This window comes from Pteronotus mesoamericanus, unplaced genomic scaffold, assembly GCF_021234165.1.
Source record: "Pteronotus mesoamericanus isolate MK-2021 breed Mesoamerican mustached bat unplaced genomic scaffold, CSHL_Meso_final contig_74, whole genome shotgun sequence".
NCBI lineage: Eukaryota > Metazoa > Chordata > Mammalia > Chiroptera > Mormoopidae > Pteronotus > Pteronotus mesoamericanus.
In genome coordinates, this window is record NW_026555247.1 from 27041189 (window position 1) to 27067078 (window position 25890).

Sequence of the window (25890 nt, forward strand, 5' to 3'; positions counted from 1 at the left end):
ACCATCTTGATAATGTGGTCATGGCTGGAAAAAATGTCACTTCTACACCGCCTCTAGAGTAGGCCACCTGGAATGTTCACCAGCCATGCTTCTCAAGCCTGAATATGACTGGGGAGTGCAAGTACAGAGAGGGTATTCCAGGAAGACATAGGCCCCAAAACAAATACAGTGTATCCTCGAGTGCATCAATTTACTCAATAAATTATGAAAAGCGATTTTATATTAAAATAAATGATATTGTGTTAAATAAATGTGTAACATATGCACAATTTTAAAACACACTGCAAAACAAAGTGTTAAGTTTGCAGGTGCTGCTTGGACTATCCTCTTAGGCCCTACGGGGATAAACATTCACTCCATTCTTGCTGCTAGAACTTCCTGGAAAAGTTTGCAACTCCCTAAGTGAACTATGTTTTGGCACTGTTGGTCCCACAGAAACAAAGCCTAGAATTAGCAAAACTAACACGTGCGAGACACAATTCGATTATAAGCTCTACCTTTTTAAACATTATCAGAGTAGGAAATTAAGCATATTCATGTTCTAAAATTCAAAATCAGTGTACAAAGCTCTAGGTAGGTAAGAAAACCCAGTAAGGGCAAAGATGTGTCTTTAAAAAGAACCAAGAAAACTCAGGGGCAATACTGCCTTTGCTCTCAGACAGGAGAGAGCTTGAAAGGCAGATGCAAAACACTGTTATTCCCCATACTGCATTTATTAATAACCCCATTCTTCCCTTTTAATGCTAAGACGTGAAACACAAGCAGCTGATCTTGGAAACTACAGGATCTCTTAGCAATTGCAAAAAATAAAATAAAACAAAATCTCAGCAATATCAGGAGAAAACAGCAACCTTTTCCTGTATCTCCAGAAAAAGATGACATACGGCAGCATCATAAAACTGTCCTTGAAAGTGTTATTTCTGAACAAGTAGCCCCAAAGATACCCAGACTCACAGACTGTTGTTATAGCCTATGGAACTAACCTTTAATACTTATCAAATCTGTAATTCTGACTGGTTGTCTTACTTAATAAAGCAGTGCCCTGGTAATAATATTTAAACTGACATCTGTTTCCTGAAAGGAATACTGGTGATTTTGATTTTTATTTTCCATATGCATGGAAGTCAAAATAAATAAATGTCTCAACCCTACTGGCTTCCTTATGTTTTTTAAAAAAAGAAAAGAAAAAAAACCAAAAACACTGAGAGTCTTGGCTCTTTTAAATTAATATAGGGGAAGAGACAGTGACAGTGTCAGATTATTTAAAAATGAAAATTATGAGAGGAAAAATGGAATTTTCAAAATTATACTTTTATTCCTCAAATGTTGTGCTTATGTGTACACACGCTATCTCTAAAACACCTTCAAAGGCAATACTTACTGTAACTGCCAGGAGATTTTTCTTCATAAGTAAAATGAAGTAGTAACTCCTCCTCTGACATCTCACAAATGAACACTTTCAGCAGATAGCAAATAATAAACAAAGCGTTGTGTGTCTGCCAAATGAAGATGTGACTAGGAAGGAAAGACCAAAACCACACAAGAATCAATATCTAATCAGCAGCATAATCAGTTTAGTTCTAGCCCATGATTTCTTCAAGATTTCTCAAATCATTGTGCCCATTCTGTCTGCAACATCAGAACAATGTCCCTATCTTTTAATGGCTCATTTAACCAGTGATATCTATTACAGTTCATTCTATGTATTTTACATAGTGAGTCCACTTAATAAAAATATTTTCCTTTAGGCATGACTGCTCTTTGTTCTTAACTTTACGGCTGTCCCACACACAGGCGATTCAAAGAGGGCTAACAAAATTAGAGATATATAGTACCATAAAGAGAATATACACAAACACACAGCCAAAATTTTAAATGGAGGATAACCGGTACCACAGCAGAATATCTGCTATTTGTACTAATAACCATGTACTCACAAGAAAAATCTGAATTGGATTTGATATAATTTGCTTGAAACCTGGGCAATGAACTCTTATAAGAGCTAGACAGAAAAAAAAAAAAAATGCCCAAGTGCATAAAAGGTTAGCTTTTCATTGCATCTAATATAAAACTATACATCTAATCTGAACCTTCTTGTATCTAATATGAAAAAAATTAAGAAAAAAGACGTGGAATGAAATAATACTCAAACTAAGTCATTATTTAAACTAGATATGAACAACAGTGATAGCGGGGAGTAATTACCTTTTTTGTAATAAGTACATCACTATTAATCTTCTTAAAAAATATATTCCTAAAGATTGTCTAAAATGCTGAAATCAAACAGATTCCAGAATTTATCACCTCACCCCAATGACTTGGACAGCAAATTAAAACTTCTCATTTACTTTTTTCCTTTAATAATAAGAATAATTCCTTTATAGCTTTCAAAAAACCATAATCATAATCAATTTCTATCAATAGATGAAAAATACTCACACAGTTAAATAGAAAAAGAACATGACTTAATCAGCCAACTTACTTCTGACATTCTGCTGAAAGTTTTAGTTCTTTGGTTCTAGAAAGGAAGACCTTAATTAACGCACCAAGGTTTCCTGTTCGAGGATTGTTTTCAACTGCAAGAGAAAAAACAATTTTAAAAAGTTAAAATTAAGAGCTAAAACCAAAATGAGCATATCGTAACATTTATAAAGTCAAATGTCAAACTGAAGTTGCTCATGGACCAACCTTAATGTCAATAAGCAATGAGAAAAACTGCTGCTAGTAATTCTTTCTTAACAAAAAAATAATGTACAAGATGAAGTGACAGAAACAGTAGGAGAAAAGAGCTCTCTTATCTGAGAATCCAAAATTGTAAAGAAAAGATGTAATAGTTAACATGCACACACAATTTAGCCACACATCATTCCCTTTAGAAAAGCAGATGTTACAAAAACTCAAAAATTATATATCCCCAATATATAATTATATAGTATAGAATAGAATAAACCATAAAGGTTAAAACTGTTCAAATAATCACAAATTATTCTAATGAAAAATAGAAAAGATACATAAAGAAAGAAAGGTGGTCAGTGGAGAGCTATTTGACTAGGCAAAATTTTAAAGAATTTGTTTTAAAAAATTTTTTAAGTTTAAAAGGTGGGCATTTCAGTGAAACCGGCCTGAAGAATTGAGAGAAACCTGTATTAGGAATTAGAAGATCTGGCTTCTAGATCCAAGCCTATAATAATGGAATACTGAAACTCAGACAAATTATTTACTTCTCCACCTCTGTTTTCTCAGCTGTAAAAGAAACAACAGCTAACGTATATTGCACAATATACACTACATGCTTTACATGCATTACCTGCTTTAATTCTCAAAACTACATTATGGCATATAAGCGCCAATATTACCTCCATTTTACAGATCCTCACCTGTAGGTTGTTACTTGCTCAAAGACACATCCTTATTTACTGGCTCAAATCCTTGGCTCTAAACTATGCCATACCAACCCCTATAATAAAGTAATTGGATTTAATGAAACTATATAAAGTTCTATCAGGCTACAGAGCAAGACACAGTTTATGGTTAAGTTTGTGTGTCACCTTGTCTGGGCCACAGGTGTCCAGATATCTGCTTAAACGTTATTTCTGGGTGTGTTGGTGAGGGTCTCCCTGCTTTTGAATTGGTGTCCTGAGTAGAGCAGACTGATGTCCCCAAGGAAGGCCCAAAGAGAAAAAGTGGGAGGTAGGAAGAATTATCTCTCTCCGCCTGACTGTTCAGCTCAGACGTTGGTCTTCTTCTGCCCTTGGACGGGGACTTGCCACACTGGCTCTCCTAGTTCTCAGGCCTTTGGACTCAGACTAGAATTCATTAACACCATTAAACTGTCCTGGGTCCTCCAGCAGACAGCAAGCAACAGGTCACGGGGCTGCTTGGCCTTCAGAGTCATGGGAGCCAACTTCCTATAACAAATTTCATATAGATATAGATGTAGATATAAAGATATAGCTATCGATCCACCCTATGGATTCTATAGATTCTGTTTCTCTGGAGAACCCTGACTAATAAAGTATAAGTGCACAGAACTTAAGAATTTGTCTTAAGAGACTATTTAGTCAGAACCTTTCATTTTACTGATGGAAGAAAAAGAAATCCAGAAAGACCATGTACTGGGCCCAAAGTCATCAATATGTTAGTGACAAATGCCCCGTCTTTTCACTTTAACAATGGTTTTCAAACTGAGATTCTAGGTTCTAGGTATTTGTTTCAGTTCTGAAATACATGTTTAGCTATTTTGAAAACCAGAAATGCAAACACACACATTGGCTTGTGCTGCCAGCAGAATTCATTTTTATGCAGATCTAATAAGAACTACGCTTTTGCTGCCATTGCTATGCATAATATCTGAATGTTTATGTCAAAAACATAAAAAGATGGATTTCTCCAGAATTTTTTTAATCCAGGTCTGCACATACACACTTCTAAAGAATGTACACAAGAATAAGCACGCCATCACAGCATACCTGCTTTGTGCTCGGTAACTGTCAGGCTCGCTCAGGCTTACCTGCTGGGCGTGTGTTCTTGTCACAGCTTGAGAGCTAATGCAAGCAACTGTTTAACCTTCTCATTGTGACTAACGTTGTAGTGCCCTGCTGCCATACATGTGGCTCATGGACTAGCAGAAAGGGCATCACCCGGGAGCTTGGTGCAAGTGTGGGAGCCCAGGTCCACCCTCCACCCACTGAAGTTTACAGTGCTTTTCAAAGTGGACTGTGCATTTAAATCACAGGGCATTCCTATTAAGTTTAAATTCTGATCCTGCCCACGTGAAGCGCGACCTGAGACTACTCCTAGGTAGTGCCCATTGCTGCTGGTTGGAGAGTCCCTGCTCCAAGGAGCAAGGCGGAACGTGTGCTGGAAGCGAGGGCAGGTTTGGTCCAGCTTTCATCATTAAGAAGGGGCGTGTGATTAGGTAATAGATATTGGTACAGTGTCTCTGAAGCAAAAATTTCCTACTTTCAAGCTTTGGGTTTCATTTAATGAAAGAACAGACAGTTAATGTTTGCAAGTACATCATTGTGTAAATTAACATTATCTAGCTATTGTAAATCAAAACACTGAAACAAAGACTTGAGACTGATATCATTCAGAATCCCAACTTTACAATCGTGTGTTCATTCAACAGCCCCTTTATTACTAAGTCACTTTATAATTCTTTGACTTTATAAATGGTTAGCTATTTTTAAAAAACAAAACAAAAAATTAACTGTGTTATTGAAAAAAAAAACAGACTACTAGATTGATGCACTGAAAGCTCTGTGTACATTTTTCACTCACTCAGCATGGATTTATTGAGCTGCTGATATGTACTCAGCACTGTTTCAGGTACAAGGAAATACTTATAAACAGAACTCCCTGTCTTAGTAGAACTGACATTTTAAGTCACTTAAATTTCCCAACTGCACTTCTGGGCAAGATGCAAACAGGGTAATAAATTCATAAAAGTAAGTATGCTCAATGATGTTTCAACAACAATACACAATGGTAGGCTTAATATTCCAAAATACTTGCATGGAATTTAACAGGATCAAACCTAATTTGTAAAAATGAAATGCTATGTTGAAGTTGAATCAGTTTCAGGAGGCAGAGTAGAAACAGGGACATCTGACAGAAAGGCAGAAAAGCATAATAAATTAGACTACAGAACCTGACCAAGTTCAAATCCCAGCTACTCCACAGATTAGCTGCGTGACACCTGGTAACTTAACCTTCCCACATCTCAGTTTCCTCATTTGTGAAATTAAGATTGTAGTACTTAAGCATAATAACTCATTTGACTCTAGAGCTTGAACTTGTATTAATCTATTAACTAAAGTGGGCTTTTGTGTAAAGAAGGGAATTCTCCATCTCTACAGGCGCTCAAGCAAGTCTGGGTTATACTCATATAAGGGTATTATAAAGAGGATTTCATCTGGAGTGAAAGGTTGAACTTCATTTCAGGCCCTGAAACAACCTTTCCCAGTATCTCACTAAATACCCATGAGCCCCAAGATCCAATAATCGATATATAGAAAACACAGAGAACAGAAACGTATTAACAATCCATGAGGTGCAATCAATGAAATCTACATTGTGAGAAACTCTACAACCGACATTCTTCTTTTTAATTATTTTTTATTTTTCAATTACAGATGACATTCAATATTATATTAGTTTCAAGTGTACAGTATAGTAGTTAGACATCTGTATGACTTATAAGGTGATCCCACCAATAAGCCTAGTACCCACTTGACACCACACGAAGTTATTAACAGTATTACTGACTATATTCCCCATGCTGTTCTTTACATCCGCACCCACTTTAATAAATAAATTGAGAGAGACAAACGCAGGAGGAACCTAGCTATAAGAAAAATCGTAAAGATATATCAACTAATAATAATAACGTGAAGACCTTGCCCTGAGCAGGTAGTTCAGTTGGTTAGAGTGTCCTCCCGATACACCAAGATTGTGGGTTCAATCCTCTATCAGGGCATAAACAAGAAGCAACCAATGAATGCATGGATGGGTGGAACAAAATCAATGTTTGTTTCTCTCTCTGTTTCTTTCTCTCTCTCTCTCTCCCCCCCCATCTAAAATCAATCAATAAAAAAAATTTAAATAATAATGTGAGGACATTATACAGCTCCAGATTCAAACAAACTGAGACAATTAGAAATTGTCTCATCATGTTAAAAATTGTTTTTTAATAATGGTATTTTTTAATCAAAACCCTTCTTATGATACATACTAAAATATTTATGTATGAAATTATATGATGTCTGAGGTTTGTGTCAAATTAATCTATGAAAATGGGTGAAATGATATGATGTCTGAGATTTGGCTCTAATTACGAGGATATGCTTTTTGTTTGTTTTATACATACTTTTTATTTGTGCACTTTTGTGTGCATCTGACATACTTCAATAAATGAGCGAGATACATATGAAAAAAGATCAGCCATGCGTTGAAAATGATAGAAACTGGGAGATGAGTATATGGGAGTTCATTATATTATTCTGTCTGTCCTTGGATGAGTGTAAAATTTTCAAAATAAAGAATTGAAAATAAAATACGTTGAAAATGATAGAAACTGGGAGATGAGTATATGGGAGTTCATTATATTATTCTGTCTGTCCTTGGATGAGTGTAAAATTTTCAAAATAAAGAATTGAAAATAAAATACCCATGAAAACAAAAAGGCACAACCTCACAAAAACTGTGAAATGAGGATACTGTTTTCTTTCAAAAAATAGGAAACACCTTCACTAACTACAAATTTTATAAACTGAACTACAAATTTATTTGGTAATCAGTAACAAGTCTAACTGCTTCAAAGTACCTTTGAGGAAAAAGTTTCCCTCTTACTGTCCACTCCAACTTGAAAATTTATGTGAATCCTCAAACACAGTAACTTTCTACACTGATTCAGAGGCTACAACTCCCAAAAAACAACTGGCACCAAGAACTAAACAAGCCAAACACAGTGTAACTTACGCTGGAGGGTAGAAGTATGAAAAAATGTTGATCCAGCTGTTCTATTTGGGGACTTTAGAATTTGCTCACACTCCCAAACCAAGGAATAGGAATAAGGGAAAGTCACCCTTAAACCAAGCAAACATGTACAAAATAAAACCTTCTTGGGTTCTAGAAACTAGGTTAGAAAACAGGACCAGCCTACCTTCGAGGTAAAATAACAGCAGAGTCAACAAACACCTACAGAAGCCACACAATGAGCAGGGTTAATAAAAATGCCCCCTCTGGCAGCACACACTGTGCCTTCATGGGTACTTTCTACCCTTTCCCTGCTTTATTTTTCTGGAGAGTAATCATTATAAAGAATATATGTATTTATTTATGGTCTGGCTTCTGCACTAAGATAGATTCAAGAGGTCAGGGACCTGGGTGAGACTTTTTTGCAGTCACACCCCAGCTTCTAGAATACAGGCTATAGTATTATAGGTGCTCAATAAATATTTGCTAGTTTAATGAGTAAGAAGAAAACAGTAGTAACAACAAAATAAGAAACAGGTTATGCAGAAACCTCAGCAGAAGAGCTGAATCAGAACTGTCAAAAAAAATTTGGTACACAAGCATCATTAATGGAAAATAAGAAAATCAACCATCTATTTTTAAAAAAGAACAGAAAGCACCTGGGAAAAATTAGTATAATGAAAAGAGAGCAGCACTCTGACATATTGGAAAAACTAAGAATGATTAAAAATAAGCCAAAAATGCAATAACAACTAAAAGATGTATTAGAATCTTGAAAGACAAGAACTGTAATATATAAAACACTGAATCAAAGATATAAAGGAGGAACTATAAGAAAAGAACAGAGATGAAGAAAAAGAAGATACAGAAGGCAAAGAACAGAGATCCAATCTAAACGTCACAGGTGATGATGCCAAGTTGGAGAAGAAACCAAAACAAGCAAAATCAAAGCCATAACTAAAGAAGACTTCAGAACTGAAAAAGATCTTAATAAATCAACAAAAAGACCTCATCAAATTACAGGCAAAATCATAAAGAAAAAACTATAATGAAAAACATTTAATCATAATGGTTAAAGGGAAAAGTCTTGTGAACAAAGAAACAAAACGATTAAGGTCTCAGCCTTCCTTTCAGGTTAATATTACCAGATGCCGCAAAAGAGCTGATGAACTCGTATAGAGTCTTGAAGGAAACTACAGTAAAGGAGTTTATGTACAAGGAAGTTGTCTGTCATGCTTGACTGATTCCTTCACTGTGCACCAACGGAAAAAGAATCCAAGGAACTCATTGGAAACAGCACATGGAGAGCTGAAACAACATAAACACGTTAGCAGCTGCCTGGTGCTGAGGAGGCAAAATTTAAAGTTAACTCCCGCCAAATTAGAGGGACTTTGTTACAGCCTAGGACTTTCCACTGACATCCCTGAAGGGCCATGCTTGACAAGTAAGAACCACATCTCATGACTAACAGCTACACCCCAGAACTAAGGAAACTCAGAAATAGTAATAGGAGACCCAGAAGGAATGGAGAGAAAGAAAGTGGCATGAAAAAATATCTGAAAACGTTGTGGGAAATAAAACCTCCCTGTATTTCTCAGTGTTCTTGTAGAAAAAACCTTCACCTCCTGGGTCAGGGAAACATATATGCTATAAGAGTGAGAGAATGTCTGCTTTTACTTCTCCTAGAAACATTTCACATACCATACGGATTAGAACTGTAGCCATGTGTCTAAAACTTCCTTATCTTACTGAAAGCCAAGCAGTTACATCACAAGATAAGCACCTAAACTGGCTCCAAAGGTTCAAGAGAGACTAGAGTATCATCTTCCTAAGTATCTGTATTTCAAGGAGGAATGAGATCCCAGAACTTGGAAACACCTTTAGGTCTAAAATGCCAAGACAAGGAGGGACGGTATCTGGCTCCTAAAGAGATTTTATTTACATACCAAAGGCTGAGTAAAGAGAAGGGGGGGACAGCTTACTCCTTCCCCTTTATAAGAAGGAAAAAACACCTTACGCACCCTCCCCCAGCTACTCACATAAAACAACTGACCTGGCTCTCACAGCATTATCCTAGCAGTAAGAACTAGAACAAAGGAGGACCAATGCACTTATTATTTACTGTGCTGTACTTAAAAAGAAATCTGGCTCTGATCCAGAAAGACTTGTGTGTGCATTCAGGGGAAAAAAGGAATAAAAATGAATATAGAAAACCCAACAAAAAAAGGGTCACCACCCTCCCAAAATTGATGAAAAAACATTAATCTATGCATCCAAGAATATGAGCTAACTCCAAATAGAATAAAAAATAAATTTTAAAAAATTTAAGGTAGCCCTAATTGAGTACCAGCCTGTTAATAACCAAAGGATCACCGGTTCAATTCCCAGCTAGGACACATGCCTGGGTTTCAGGCCTGGTCCCCAGTTGGGGCATGTGAGAGGCAACCAATCTATGTTTCTCTTGTACACTGATGTTTCTCCCCCTCTCTCTAAAAATAAATAAATAAAAACTTTTTAAAACATGTAAGGTAAAGAGAAAACCTTGATAACAGCAAGAAAAAAAACACTCATCATTTATAGGGGAGCCAACAACACAATTAAATAGCAGACTTCCCCTCTGAAAAAAAGGAGACCGGGGGGGCAATGGAATGATGCCATCAAAGGAATAAAAATAAAAATTATCAACCAAGGATTCTGTATTTGGAAAAATCCCTCCTCCCAAAATAAAGACAATGAGGAAGGCGGTGACAGTGGTGACTCGACAAACATAACCCTGACGAGAGTAATCAAGGTCCGAATCATCAGCAAGAGCGCATGTTACTCAATAGCCCTCACTCCTGATCTGATGTTGAGACTAGGACTTCACCTCTGTGGTCTTCCCCCTACAGACCCACAACCCAGTGTAACCACGAGAAAAATACCAAACTCAAATTGAAGGACACTTCAAAAAATGCTCTACCAGTACTCCTCAAAACTCTAAAACATCAAAAATAAGGAAAATCTGAGAAACCATTGCAGACCAGAGGAGGCTAAGGAAACATGATGACTAAATGTAATGGGGTATCCTGAATGAGAGCCTGGAAAAGAAAAAGGACAGTAGGCAAAAACTAGTGAAACATGAATAAAGTGTCAACTTATAGTAATGGACTAGTATTGATTCTCTAGTTGTGACAAATGTACCGTATTAAAGTAAGATGTTAACAACAGGGAAACTGATGAGAATTATCTGGGGATTCTATATATAGCTTTGTAACTTTTCTGTAAATCTAAAAGCTATTCTAAAATTAAATTTTTATTTTATTGTAAAAAATCTCAATAGATGGGTTTAAAAGCAGATGGCATACAACAGAAAACAAGATTAGTAAAGTAAAAATAAGTTAAAAGAAAATATACTCCTGATGATCAGGGAGAAAAAAAAATTTTGTAAAATATAAAATACAGAGAGAGAGAGAGAGAGAGAGAGAGAGAGAGCGCACGCGCGCACGCACACACAAGCCCCAAACAGGCACATGGAACACAACAAAAATGTAAAGGAAGTAAAACAGAGGTCGTAGAGGAGAGGAGAAACAGAATAGGACAGAAACAGTGTATAAACCAATAATGGCTGAAATTTTTCCAAAACTGATGAAAGACATCAACCTACAGGTTTAAGAAGCTCTACAAACCTCAAGCAAGAAAGGAAGGGATGAAGGGAGGGAGGAGCAAACAAATGGAAAGAAATGAAAGCCGCTCCTTAGCACATCATTCTAACATCATTTTAACATTCTAAAATGCTAAAAATCAAAGGACAAGGAGAAAAACTTTAAAATATCCTAAAGGAAAAAAAGTCCATTATTATCAAAGGAAAACAATAAAATTGACAGCTTTCATCTCAACAAAAATGAAACAGAAGAATATCTTTCAAGTATGGAAAAGAAATTAATGCCAACCTAGAATTCTACACCCAGCAAACATATACTCCAAAAGTGAATAAGAAATACAAACATTTTCAGACAATAGAATTTGCTATATATCTATATAATCCTTAAAACTGATAAATGTTCACATTTATTGACATGAACAGAAGTTCCTGAATACTGCTGAAGGAAAACAACATATAAAGAATACAACTTACATAAAATTGTATATATAAATCAGTACAAATAGAATACTCTGAAAAAAATCTTATCACAAAAGATTAGTAGTGATTTCCTGTATTTTAAAGGTTTTTATTTTTTTAATTTAATAGAGAGGGGAAGAGAGGGAGAGAAACATCGCTTGGTTGCCTCTTGCACATGCCCCATGTAGGGACTGTACCCATAATCCAGTCATGTGCCCTGACTGGGAATCAAACCAGTGACCTTTTGCTTTGTGGGCAATGGCCCAACCAACTGAGCCAACACTGGTCAGGGCAATTTCCCACATTTTAACAGTATCTCTGTATTGTTGGAATTTTTGGCGTTTTTTTTTTTTTTCGTATTCCCAAAAGTATTTTTAAATATATAATGACACACTTAAATATAATCCAAATGAAAAACACATTAAAATAATTGTAGATCATATGTAAATGTGTATCTACAAAAACAGTACGTAAATGTATATCTACAAATAAATAACAGAAGGCAATACAGAAAATTTTAATGATGGCTATGTCAGGACTGTGGAATTATGAGCAATTACTGACCTTTTTTTACAGTTTAGTATTATATATTTGTTATATTATATTATGTCATATATATTATATCATATTTTATATTATATAATGATTAAACATTACTTCCAATTTAAAATGTTATTTTTATAAAAATCCAAGGACACCTTAAAAGCCATCATCATCATCATAAATGTATTGATATCGTTGTTATATAAACTCCGTTAATTATCAGTATCAAACTGCCACATAAGGTTTTTTCTTTAAAATAATTTTTTATTTTTCTCCCTTCCACTTTTTCACCTCTCTCCTTCACCCCATTCTCATTTGTCAACCAGCAAAATGTTCTCTGTATCTATGAGTTTGTTTCTATTTTGTTTGTTCACTTACTTTGTTCTTTAGATTTCACATACATGTGAAATCGTATTATTTGTCTTTCTCTGTCTGACTTATTCCTGTGAGTAAAATACTCTCTAGGTCTAATCATGTTATCACAAATGGTAAGGTTTCATTTTTTATGGCCGAGCACTATTCCATTGTATATACGTACCACCTCCTCTTCATCCATTCGTCTATCAACGGACACAGTTTTTGAAAGCCAGATCTAGTTAGCACAAAATTCTCTAACCTATGGTTGTGACTACAAAATTCAAGGTAACTACTACAATAACACCTCTATCATTACCAAGAAAATTTGTTTTTAAAAGCAAAAATGTTTCATCAAAGGCTGCGGCAGAGTAACCTACACGAGTTAGCCATACAGCCATGGAGCTCATGTATGTCGCTTCATTTAATGACAGAATATCACTATTACTTAAGAAGCTCCTGTACACTCAGCATTTTACAAACACGTTATCTCTAATTTTCAAAGCGACAATGCAATACAAGTATAATTATCTACATTTTTTAAAAGCAGACACATTCCTTTCCAATTGCCACCAACTTGAAAATAAAGCATTTGAGAAAACAAGACCAAAACGAGGGACATCTGTTGATATAAATGGTTAATAACGGCAAGATACTAGACATTATACTGGATATTTCACATTATCAGATATTTTCTTCACAAGGATCCTGAAACTTAGATGAGAAAATTAAGACTCAGCTAATAAGTAGCAGAGCTGAAATGGAAATCATAAAATTATTTCAGAGCCTTTGTATTTACTATAACATCAAGTTGTTATTACAATTCAAGAAGCTTCCTAATATATTTTTCTATTAATACGGGATAATTATTCTGGTTAACATAGCCAATAACAGCTATGTAATAAATACAATCAGTGTCGTTGGCAAATCACAGAATGAATGATCTGTATTTTACATGAACTATCCATACAACTACAAAACTAACTTAATATTTTGTTTTGTCTCTGCATTTCAAAATTCACAAAAAAGAACAAGCTGAAAAAGAGTCTATGGTTTAGAAGAATCTATTACCACTACTGCAAATTAATCAAGCATGTGTCTTATTGCTAATGACTGGTACATTCTAGTGGTATCAATAAGCACTGTGAATGGAAGTAATTACTACTATCATCATCAAGAATACATCGCTTCATTAATTCAACTCATATTACACTATCAAAGTTTATAACGGAATATTTCAAATAAATGCCCCCACACACATACACATATCTACGTGTGCATATTCTCTCTCTCTCTCTCTCTCTCTCTCTCTCTCGCCTCCCCCCTCTTACCTAAAGACCTGCAGACTGAAATAGTTGCCTCCTCCAAGAGCTTCAAATCGGCACTGGAGAGATAGAAAGAGAAAGATAATTAATAATTATAACACTAAATATGTACAAACTTACCAGTTAAAGGAATATATAAAAATAAGAAAAGTAATTTAGAAGGAAAATATGATACATATGGTGAACAATAAAATCTGCAAAGTAAAATGAAGTTTCTATTTTCAATGTAATTAGGAAATTTATTGTAATTCTCAAAATGAGATTCCCAAAAGAGCTCGTGGCACCCCGCCTTTCAGGCACTGGGGCAGGGAGGAAGGGCGGGGTTGGGGGGCAGAAAAGCTCGATGAAGGCACTCCAGAGCGCAGAGCCAAAGTCAGGGGCCCACCTGCCCGAGTGCAAGGGCAGTACGGTCATGGCATTATACTTATTTAGAAAAATGCCATTATTTTTAGGAGATGGGGATTTTTCAAATGGCCATAGCAGAGCTGCCTTCCTTCCTTTCCTCTCCTCCCCTCCCCTCCACTCCCCTCCCCTCCCTTTGTCCCTACCACCCACCCATCCTAATGGGTGTGAAATCAAGGGAAGGAAGAAAAAGTATAGAGAAGCAACTTGAGGCTTCCAAGGAGTTTAATATTCCAGGAACCGGAGACACAGGAAGAAGAGGAACTGGCTTTAGAGTCTGGTGACTGGGTTAAAAATTTCATGTTCTTTTCTGCTAACACACACGGCACAGTGAATCTTCCAAATGAGCAACTCTTCTATGGCTGCCTTAAAAATCCCTACCTCCTAGGGTTCGTTGCTGCTGCTGCTGAATCACACTTTTAAAAAGAAAGGATCCATAAGTATTAATGCATCCGACAAGAAAGGTTTAGAAAAACTGTGGAAGAACACTAATTGCTTTAGATCTCTAGAACTACACTGTCCAGTATGCTGACCACTGGCCACACGTAGTGAGACATGGCTAGTCCACATTGAGATGTGCTGAAACATAAAATACCCTGCAGATTTCGAAGAATGAAAGCTGCTTCATTATTAATCCTTATGTTCGTGAAGTAATAGTTGGGATATACTAGGTTAAGTGAAATACACATAATTAAAATTAATTTCACCTGTTTCACTTCACTTTTTCTTGCGGCTGCTACAAAACTTTCAAATATATGAATGTCTCCCATAGTTCTAACAGAGCTGCTCTAGAACCTGTCTCCCAGCAATTAAGACAGCATCATGCCTAAAAAGCATTATCCATGGACATATAACCAAAGCTGAGACCCACTAACTACTTCAGTGGATATGCCAGCACCGTAACAATCTCGAATTACATTCATATTCTAAAAGATACATATCTTTTCAAAGTTAAACCTTTAAGTTTCACCTAAGATTAAATTTTTTTAGCCAAAATAACCTAGAAATAACCTACAATAAAGTGTTTACAGGCATTAGATATTTTTAGAGTGTCTGCCCGCCTGACGACGACTGTCTGCTGTCCTCCTGACCTCTTCTTCTATCTTCCCATCCCCTCCTCAGGGGTGAGCAGCGGCAGGCAGACTCCCTCAGCACGACCCTACTCCCTGGTCACAGGTCACTGAGTCAGGGACAGACTTCTAATGTAAGCCACACCAGAGTCTTGGAAAAACTCTGAGATGGAAACACAGGTTTTCTGATGTCTGGCCCCTGGGTGCAAAGCTGAGAGTTAGGGGAAGCCACCCTCCACCCACTAAGAAGCAGAGAAAGCCAGTTAGTAAGTAAATGAACAAAGGCCTCTCAGTACTCCACTGGCCTTGGGATTTTTGGGACCAGCTCTTCCCAAAAGCCTAGCTGTGTTCCTGATCTTGGACTCTATTAGATAGCACCCTGTCTCTTCATCACATAAGCGCCTCTTTCTAGCATATGCTAAATCAAATTGATTCTTCTTAATAACCAAAAGGTTCTGATTAATAAATCACTGTGGTCGGATTTAATAATACACATTAGTAGTTGGCAAGAAGTGGGAACTATGAATTACTCAGTTTATTGGTTACTCGGGCAAAAAAAAAAAGAGGTATAAAATGCAAAAGATTGTAAAGAGCTTTATGAGGTTAATAACTAGACCACATGCATAAAATCTGTTTCATTGGTGCCTCTACTTTCTTCAGTCAATAACACTCTCAAAGTGAGCTGGAACCAAGAGCTTCAATTATATACATGTGATTACAACCTTCAAAAGCTTCTGAATTTGTTGGTTCAACAAACTACCTGGATGCCCAGGACACGCTGGGTTCTGTGAAAGATGCTGCCTCTGTCTCCAGGCCACATGGAGGATGGCGGCAGCTGCAGACAACCGGGTGCAGCGGGAGTATGAAAATCAAGACCAGCCCTGTGCCTGAGCTCACAGGAAGTGCACCCAACTTTCCCTAGGAATAGTCGAGGAAGCACCCTGGAGGAATTAACTGTCTGTCCTGAAGGAGCAAACGAAATCGGTCAGGCAAACCAAAGGAGAGGGCTTTCCACCCACAAGGAATAGTACATGCAAAGGCATGGCCGTCACAGAGAGCCTGGCATGCTCTGCGAAGCGGGGATTAATCATCACTGGACAAACAGCCTGGGTGGCTGGAATACAGAGTTCAGTTTCTCAACTTGTTCTCAACAGAAAGGCTCTCAAAACAGGTTTCTGATTGATTTCTAATACAATATTGGCCTTAAAAAGGGATTAATTAATTCCACGTGTATTAGTGAGATTCGTTTGTACATTACTTCTTCCAGGAAACCTTCTTTGATCACCTAAGACCAGATGAGAAGTCTGGCTTCTGCCCCACGAGCACCCAACCATAAAAGTGAGCACACGGGAGCCGGTAGCAAGGTTGCCCAATTACCTGTCAGTGGCCCCCACAGGCTGCAGGCTCCTTATTCAACCCAGCGTTCCTAGCCCGGTACAAAGCCCACACTTAATAAAAAGGCACTGGGTGAGTGAATGTCAGACACTTCACTACCACAGAACAAAATTCTATTGCCCGCCGCCCCATTCCTCAAGAAACACTCGACACCCTCTAGCCCTCAAGGCAAGGTCTGCTCCCAAGTTTAAATTTTTATTAAAATATTTTTTTAAACACTCACTGAGGCGGCCTGGAAAGGCTGGGAATTATCCCACTGCAGAGGAAAGCTCCCTCTGCTGGTGAGCCAGCCAGCACCTGCCGTTCTGTGATTACGTCCGGCAGGGCCTGGGTCCCCTACACAGTGCCATGACCTGAAAGCCCACCACTGCCTCCTCAGCGATCACCATCTCCGGTCACAAGCACTCAGAGTGCCCAGATTACAAACTCCGTGAGAACAGGGACAATGTCTCACTCATCCATGCATCCCCACCATGCCTGGTCCAGTGGCTCAGCCAGAAGACAAATACTTGGTAATTACCTATCAAATAAAGGATGCATGGCGCTCTGTTTGGGCAGTGTCCCTGCAACTTCTGCACTCTGAAGCCTTACTTATTTCTACGAAGGAAATCAGCCAGGCACACCCCTGCCAAAAGCAACACACTGATTGTTATAATAGAATTCTTTTCCTCCCACCTCTCCCTCCAATTTTCTAAACTTCTTGGAACATTTTAAGAATAATCTTCTTTCCCATTTGCTTGATTTAGAGCTAAAATGAGGTGGCTAGCAACTGGGGTGGTTGGTAACTGTTGCTGCGTGTTACAGGCTTCTCTGCACAGCACTGCTTTAGTTAAACAAATGAGCTCAGATCTTCTGGCAGCGGGCAACTAACAAATCATCATTTGCAGTAAATAAAACGAAAATGGTACCACCGAATAGGCCAATGTTTCCAAGACAATTAGAAACTGAATGCTGTTTCTGAAGGTACATTTGGGGCACTAGAAGCATACAAAAAAGGGTCAAAAAGGCAGCAGTCAAATATTCATACCAATACAGATCAAATAAATTAGCACCACACAGAGTACTTCCAACTTACTGTATGTGTACGTAAACTCCCAATTCCAGGTCAATCTGAAAAATGTCAGTAATGAAAGAGTAGGGCTAAATACTTAAAACTAGTAACCTGTTACTCTAACTTTTGCTAAGAGAACTAAACCTAGATAAACAATTATGTTGGTCCCAGGACCCGGTGTGGCTCTATCTGACACAACCCTTTTCTGTGACAGCGTATCAGGCTCCTTCTCAGCCTGCGTGTGTTGCATTCCAGGAGCCACATAAACAGAGGAGGTCACAGAATAGGAGCCTCAGATAGTGACACCCCAACGAGCAATGAGACCTAAAGGACTGGAGATCTATGCCCAAGAGTCACATATATTATCATGCCAAGAAAATGCTAAACCAGTCTAGGAAACTTTTTCACAGCTTTAAGAACCTTCAATAGGTTTCCCTGAAGATAATACAGCAAAGAAGTAGGTATTAAAATTTTCACAACTAGCCCTGACTGGTGTGGCTTAGTGTGTTGGGTATTATTCCGCAAAGCGAAAGGTCAGGGCACACAACTGGGCTGCAGACGCGGTTCCTGGCTGGGGCACCTGCGAGAGGCAACCAATGATGTTTCTCTCACATCGATGTTTCTCTCCCTCTCTCCCTCCCTCTCTCTCTAAAAATAAATAAATAAAATCTTTAAAAAAAATGTTTTCATAACTATAGGGAAATCCATTCTTTTTTGAGAGAGAGAGAGAAAGAGAAAGAGAGAGAGGGAGAGAGAGAGAGAGCGCGCGCGCCTCCCAGATATGCTCCGACCAGGTATCAAACCTGCAACTTTTCAGTTTACAGGATGGCGCTCCGACCAACTGAGTCACACAGACCAGGGTGGGAAGTTCTTAAACAGCTATCTCTGGACTATATTCTAAGTCTGCTCACTCCCTTACTTTGATTTCATGAAGACAATCTCCCTAGGAAGAGATGTCATCCCTTCAAGCCCACACTCTCCACATGCTCCTATGGCGGCCTGCACAACAAAATCCCCCAATGAATACCAATAATACAGCCGAATTATGTCTAAATTATATCCAAATAGTCAATGTAATCTATGCCGCCTTGACTGAGTACACCAACGTACATCATGACAAAGTTAAGTAACTGGGAAGTGTAGGTAGCAGAGAAGACTTGCAAGGTAAAATAGAGCAAAAGGAGTTTGGATTTTATCTTACATAAAACGGGAAGCCATTAAGCACAGAATCAAAAACACACTAACAAAACTCTTAATGCAGCAAGCAGCAAGGTGCTCCGATATATAATGGTTAAATGTCTGACCCTGGCTAAAACCATCTTGAGATTTAGCAAAAAAAAAAAAAAAGAAAAAAAAAAGAAAGAAAGGGAGGGAGGGAGGGATGTTAATAATAATGCCTGTAGGGTGAACTTGGTAAAGCCTAACTTTACATCACAACCACTATAATTAACCACTACTGTCAAGTGTTGGGCCAGCAAACTTGGATAAACCACTTACTGGTCCTGAAGCAGAACACAGTCAATCAAATACATAATTTTTTAAAAGACTTTATTTACTTATTTCTAGAGAGAAAGGGAGAGAAACATCAATGTGTGATTGACTCTCGAGTTCCCCCTACTGGGGACCTGGCCCAAAACCCAAGCATGTGCTCTGACTGGGAATCAAACAGACGACCCTTTGGTTCACAGGCCAGCACGCAATCCACTGAGCCACACCAGCCAGGGCCCAAGTACATGATTTTCTAAAATCCTAAAATCCTAGTTTAATTCTACTAAAGTTATATGCCAAATTGGAACACTAGGAAGAAATACTACCAGGAAGAATAGGGAATGTCTCTGCATCACTGCACTCACGAGCCAGCCACTTTCAATACGTAAGCACCGAGTGCATTACTTCTCGACTTAACTGTGGCCGTCAGTGAACAAACTCACGCACACCGGCAGCCTGGATTTCCAATCACGTGGACTATTACTGGAAACAATACAGATTTGGAAGTCATATAATTTAGGTTCAGCTTTCTCATTTCCTATGGGCATGACCTAGATGGGTTACTTGATTTGAACCTTGGTCTCTTCATCTTTAAAAGGAAGATAAGGACGCCCGCATCTCATAGGACAGTTGTAAGGACTCTATGGCAATGTATGAAAAGTGCCCAGCACATAGTTCAGTAAGTGTAGGTTCCCTAACCCAACAACAATAGAGCAAAACCACAGGTACCAAACTTTCAAATTTGCATATATTTATTTAACAACACTTCTTACAAGTGATTCGCCAGTCTCCCCTCTCCTCCAACTGTGGAACAGAAGGGAAGTTTAAAACATAATTTAGTAATTTTTGAAGTACTTTTACACTTTTAAACAGTATCAAACAGCTGTATCAAATAACTGTAGGTGATCTGCTTTGATTTTATTCACATTAATGTTTCACTATAGTCAAAAAATAACACTAGTACATTAAAAAGGAAATCGGTATTCCTTATTCACCCAGCAAAACTCCTCAGTATTAAGTAACTTTTAATAAGTGGCAGAACAGAAATTAAATTTAGGGGGTTTTTTTTTTAAAGGAAGTGGTTTTTATATTATATTATTGTAAAAATGTGCCATGCTAAAACCACCATGAAGTAACACTACACACCTATCAGAACTGCTAAAATAAAGAGTGACAACATCAAATGCTGGCAAGGACACAGAGAAACTGGATCTCACACGCATTATGATGGGAATGTAAAATGATACAGCCACCCTGGAAAACACTTTGGCAGTTTTGTGTAAGACTAAACATGCACTTACCATACAACCCAGAAACTGCCCTCTTGAGCATTTATCTCGAAGAAATAAAATCTTATGTTCATACAAAAACCTGTACACAAATGTTCATAGCAGCTTTATTCATTATAGCCAAAAACTGGAAACAATCCAAAAGTCCTTCAATGGGTCACTGTTTAGACAAACTATGGTACACACACAACATAGAATACCACTCGGCAATAAAAAGGAATGAACTACTGATGACAACACACAACAATCTGAATGGAGCTCAAGGACACTGCACGGAGTGAAAAGACACTCAAAAGTGACATATTGTATTATTCCATTTATATAACTTTCCTGAAATAACAAAAATACAGAGATGGAAAACTCATTAGCAGCTGCCAAGGGTTAGAGATGGGAGAGGGGAAAGAACTGGTGTAGTTACAAAGGGAAAGCACAAGGGAGCCTTGCTGGGAAACAAGAATCTTGATTGTAACAAGAGTTACATACATATACACATTTTTATCACACACACATACACAATTTTGCATGAACAAGATTATGCTCTATGAATGGCTTTATAACTGGCTTTAACCACTTGGTATGCTGTGCATCTTTTTCTATATCTATAAACATACGATTATTTTTAATGACTGTATGTTGTTCCATTGTGCAGATGCATCATTTTTATTTGTTTATTTACTCAATCTTCTTACTGGACATTTAGGTCGGTAGCAATTTTTTGCTATTATAAACATTATAAGGGACATCTCCACATATATATCTTTCTACACATATTTCCAAACTTGTCCAATTATCTCCTTAATATAAATTCTAGAAGTGAAATTGCTAGGGCAATGAACATACACTTCTGTTCTGACGAATATTGCAAATTACATTCCAGAAAGATTTAACCAATTACCGTTCCCACCAAAAGTGCATAACTGTGGTTTATGAGCCCCCACATACTCCTCAATTTGCAAAATTCCAACCCAGATCTTAGACACCAAATCCAGTGATCTTTATACTTAAGTAAGCATGTGTTGACAGTAAGCAAGCATGAGAATCTAAATGACAAATACAGATTTTTTTCCCCTCTAAAATGGCCTACATAGAGGAATTCATAAAGGATGTACATCTAACTGGCAAATTATTATCATGCCTCTGTAAATCTGAATCAAATTCTATTCAGCACCATCTGAATTCTTTCGCTGTGCCAGGCAGTCCGTTTTTGAATTACATAACGTGGAGGATGCTGGGCACCAAGAACTACTGTAAAGAGAACCTATGATCCTCAGATTTAAACACCACATTACAGTGCTCTGACATGACAAACAACTCTGGCCTTAACTTCACGTATGATACAGTGAAGAAGACACAACGCTGTTCAGCAGCGATAGGGAGGAAAATAGCAAGTAGATGATTCTATTAGCCACTTGTGCAGAAAACGTCTCCAAATGTCAGCCACAATTCACAAGGTGACGGGGAGAAGAGAAACAGCCCGGGCCTTGAGGATTAGCCCTGCTGTCCGCACAGCCTAGGGAACCCTGCCCTTAGTTTGTGAATGCAAAAAATTTCAAGGCCAGAGCTCAGTGTTACCGCACACATCCCTCCATTCATCAACACTGTCCCATTAGTTGGCGGCAAACGTTTTCCAAAACTGACAAATAAAGGAGAAAGAACACTTGTTGGTAGGGAAAAAAAGTTAATTCCAGATGAAGCCTGAGTTAAGGATTCAGGTGCCCACAACCAAAATAAATATAGCAAATGGGTCATGTAATAATCTAAATACCTATTCCTGATAACTGTCACACATGAAAATATCTAAGAGTTATTTACAATATTTTGTAGCTGGTTTAACAAACAGTTGGCACGTTAGATACCACCTGAGTTAAGGGAAGCGGCACGCTCAGGCTGATAAGCAAACTGGGGACCTGTGTCCCAGACCACGGGGCCAGTCCTACGGAGCACCGCGAGCAGCTGTGTGTGGCCCTACAGCAGTTTCTACCATCCAACACTTTTTTTTCTTCTGGATCCTTTTCTTTTCTCCCAACTCGCCTGTCTCCTTCTTCATCTATCCACACTTTGGACTGTTCAGGAATGTAAGAGGCAGTAATGGCCACTGCCAGGCCATGGTGTTCACCCTCAGGAATTAAAAAGAATAAAGAAAAAAAGAGGCTGAATAACACATGATCTTAGAAAAGAAGCTTACCAATTGGTTGTAGAACACTGCAACCTAAAAGAAGTCTTATGATTATCATATTCTCTACTATAGAAGTATTTGGGTCCTCACATATCAGATTTTGACTGTTTACATTACAGAAATAATTTATTTTTAAAAACTAAAAGTTCCAACTAAGTATACACTTAGCAGAACTTCATTAATTTGAAATCTACTAATTTAGAATTTGAGCTTTTTTAGCTACAATTGAGTTGAAACTGACTTTTATAATTTAAGAAAAGTATTTTAACAAGGAAGAGATTTAACTCTCTACAGAAAAAAATGTGTTTAAAGACTTTAGCATAGTTGTTGATATGCAAATAAATTTACTGATTAGATACAATTTGCAATTCGTACAGGCCTATATATACTATTCAAATTTCTCTCACTTTGATTATTTCTTTTGATTTCTTTTAAAAATCCTGAAGTTGACTGAGGAAACAGGAATATCCTCATTATGCAGGTGACAAAGACAAAGAAGCTAAATAACCTGTCCAAGGCCACAATACAAAAAACATACATATGTAACTTCTACTTGGATACTCTTCAATATGAACAGTATTAATTTAGCTACTTTTTTTATTAAAGCAAACGCATATAATATCCATCTAACACTACCGATAACTACTTGGAATTTCTATATAGCTCTAAAGAAGTATTGTCATACATCTATGTTATGATTAAAATCATGTAAAATTGATGTGAATAATAAAAAACTGGAGAAAACAAAAACTTTAAGTCTAACAAGGAAAGCAGAGGACTTTCTTGTAACTGCTATGAAATTATAAACTGCAGTTTGGTCAGGAAGCTAAATTTTTAAATTACATATTCCCTAATTCACAGATTTCCGTAATTTACACTGGTTTTATTTTACTCAGAAACATACCGATCTTACATGTGAATCTCAATAATAAGATGATCAATTCATAGTTCATATCTATTAATGAAAAGCAGATGGGCAGAAAGCCGCTGGGGGGTGGATTTTATATACGGGTTTCTGAACGCAGAGTTTCTGAACAATTCAAGTAAATACAATTAGAAGGTTTACAAAATAAATATTGAAAATGCTTGAGTTCCTCTTTTCACTGAAAACTTTGTCATAGAATGATTTCAAAGTTAACATTGTATTCATGTCATTTTCAGCCCAAAACATACATACTCCGACAAATTACATAATGTTTGTCAGTTTAAAACACAGCCTGAGCAAATCAACAAGTAACCATTCAGGAAAGTATGGAAGCATTTCTGAAGACTTTTTTCCCCTTACCTTAGCAAAGAGAGAATTACAGAAATCATTCACAAAACTAACTAGAATCAGCCCATTCAGTGGTTAAACTGTGGGAATGTTAATGTTTTAAAAGGGCCTATTCATAGGAAAAAGTCAAAGGATAAAAACTGCACATAAATTTATTATAGCAATTTTTAATGTACCAACAGAACCAAAAAGGTATTTATATTCATGCGATTCACAGGCAGTCCTATGTGCTGTCATTCAAGTGCCAAAATGAAAGGAACTATAACTATTAAAGTGTCAAAATTTCAGCAACTACCATGCAATATAATATTGTACTTATTTTCTCAAGAAAGTAACAGGAAAAAAATGACTTAAAAATTTAGATTCCAGCCAACACAGTGAGAAAAAGAAAGAAGGGTGCACTTGGAATAAAACTAACTTGTCCCTTATTTTAATGTTTTAAACATGCTCGTTATATTTTCCCCTCAATGAACTTTTAGTTTAAGGGAAAGACCAACCCTGAGCAAACTCAAGCATCTTCTAAAATGATTTTGCATAGAAAGGTATAAACAAAGGAACAGGTTTTGACTCAAGATGCAAAAACTGAACTTCTTTTGGTCCCTCAGTTTAAAAAACCAAGATGCCAAAAAAAGTCTCAAATTATTTATTCCCTTCGTAAAAGGCCTAGTACACACTTTCGGTCACTGTTCAGGTAAACTTCCGATGAAAGAACCAGAAGCGGGCTGAGAAGATGGTTTAGGAGTTATCCCAACCCCACCTCAATGACACGGTGGATGGTTTCAACTTTGACAAGTTCTAATAACACTGTACATCAAGTGTGCCAAAGAGAATAAAAATGAAGATGTGAAGACAGGCACCAAAAATTTTAAGAAAAAAATTAATTTTACAACCATTTAACTGTTTCTGTCAGTTAAAAACTTGCGACGTAATTTAATGAAAGTCTCTTTTCCTGTTTTCTCAATCAAGGAAACAGGTTAAGATACTCAGAAAGGATCAGTCAGGCAGCTCCTCTCAAACAGAGAGAAGACACACGCCGCTCAAGGCAAGGTTAAAATAATGGACAGATAACCCAGCATCTTGCATGCATTAACTATAAATAATGTAATTATTACATTTACACTGTAAATATAAGTACCTGTTATTATGACCTATTGCTTTGAAAGCACCTGAAAATATGAATATATAACGTGGCAATTCTTTTCTCAAAGACTATCATATAATTTGATGTTGCAGCTCTTTAACCATTATTTGAAGCTCATCCTGTGATTATCTTTCCACATGGAAATTGTGTAGCACGGTGGTCGACAGATCCATCTCTAGAGCTACACAAACCTTCTTCAAATCTAATCCACACCAGCTACAAGCTGTGTGATCCTGGACAACCTCCCTAGCTCTCAGTTTTCCCACTTACAGGAATAGTAACAGTACGTTTCTCATAGGCTGGATATGAGAACTAAATGAGGAAATGCATCTAAGGCAATGAGATAGGTCCAGCACCTGGCACACAGTAAGTGCTCAATAAACAACTGCTTAGTTAAGTTAACCTTAAGGTAGGTGGTTACATTAGCCCAGCCTCTTAGCTGAATGTACATATTGTTCATAATGTAAGAGGGATCCCTAAAAAAAAAATCAAAGTGTTCACTGGAACCTAACAATGTTGAAGTAAAATGGAAGACATTTAAAAGAATTTTTATTTATGGATTTAGTGCCGGCCTGCGAACCAAAGGGTTGCCGGTTCAATTCCCAGTCATGCCTGCACATGCCTGGGTTGCAGACCAGGTCCCCAGTAAGGGGGCCCATGAGAGGCAACCACACATTGATATTTCCCTCCCTCTCTTTCTCCTTCCCTTCCTCTCTGCCTAAAAATAAATAAATTTTTTTTAAAGTTGTTCTAATCTCTTTACCACTCATTAGTTCCTTTAAAAAACAATTCTTTTAGAAAGTAC

The 25890-nt window shown here is 37.3% G+C and overlaps 1 protein-coding gene across 3 annotated transcripts in view; it reads right to left on the bottom strand.

Moving 5' to 3' along the window:
• Window positions 1-25890, bottom strand: part of DYM (dymeclin) — a 278143-nt gene that overhangs the window by 231796 nt on the left and 20457 nt on the right. For all 3 annotated transcript variants that reach the window (XM_054583619.1, XM_054583621.1, XM_054583620.1), the window contains exons 3-5: window positions 13807-13859; window positions 2483-2576; window positions 1382-1515 (exon numbers count right to left, since the gene is read on the bottom strand). In XM_054583619.1, coding sequence (XP_054439594.1) covers window positions 1382-1515; window positions 2483-2576; window positions 13807-13859 — 281 coding nt within the window. The remainder of the gene's footprint in view (window positions 1-1381; window positions 1516-2482; window positions 2577-13806; window positions 13860-25890) is intronic.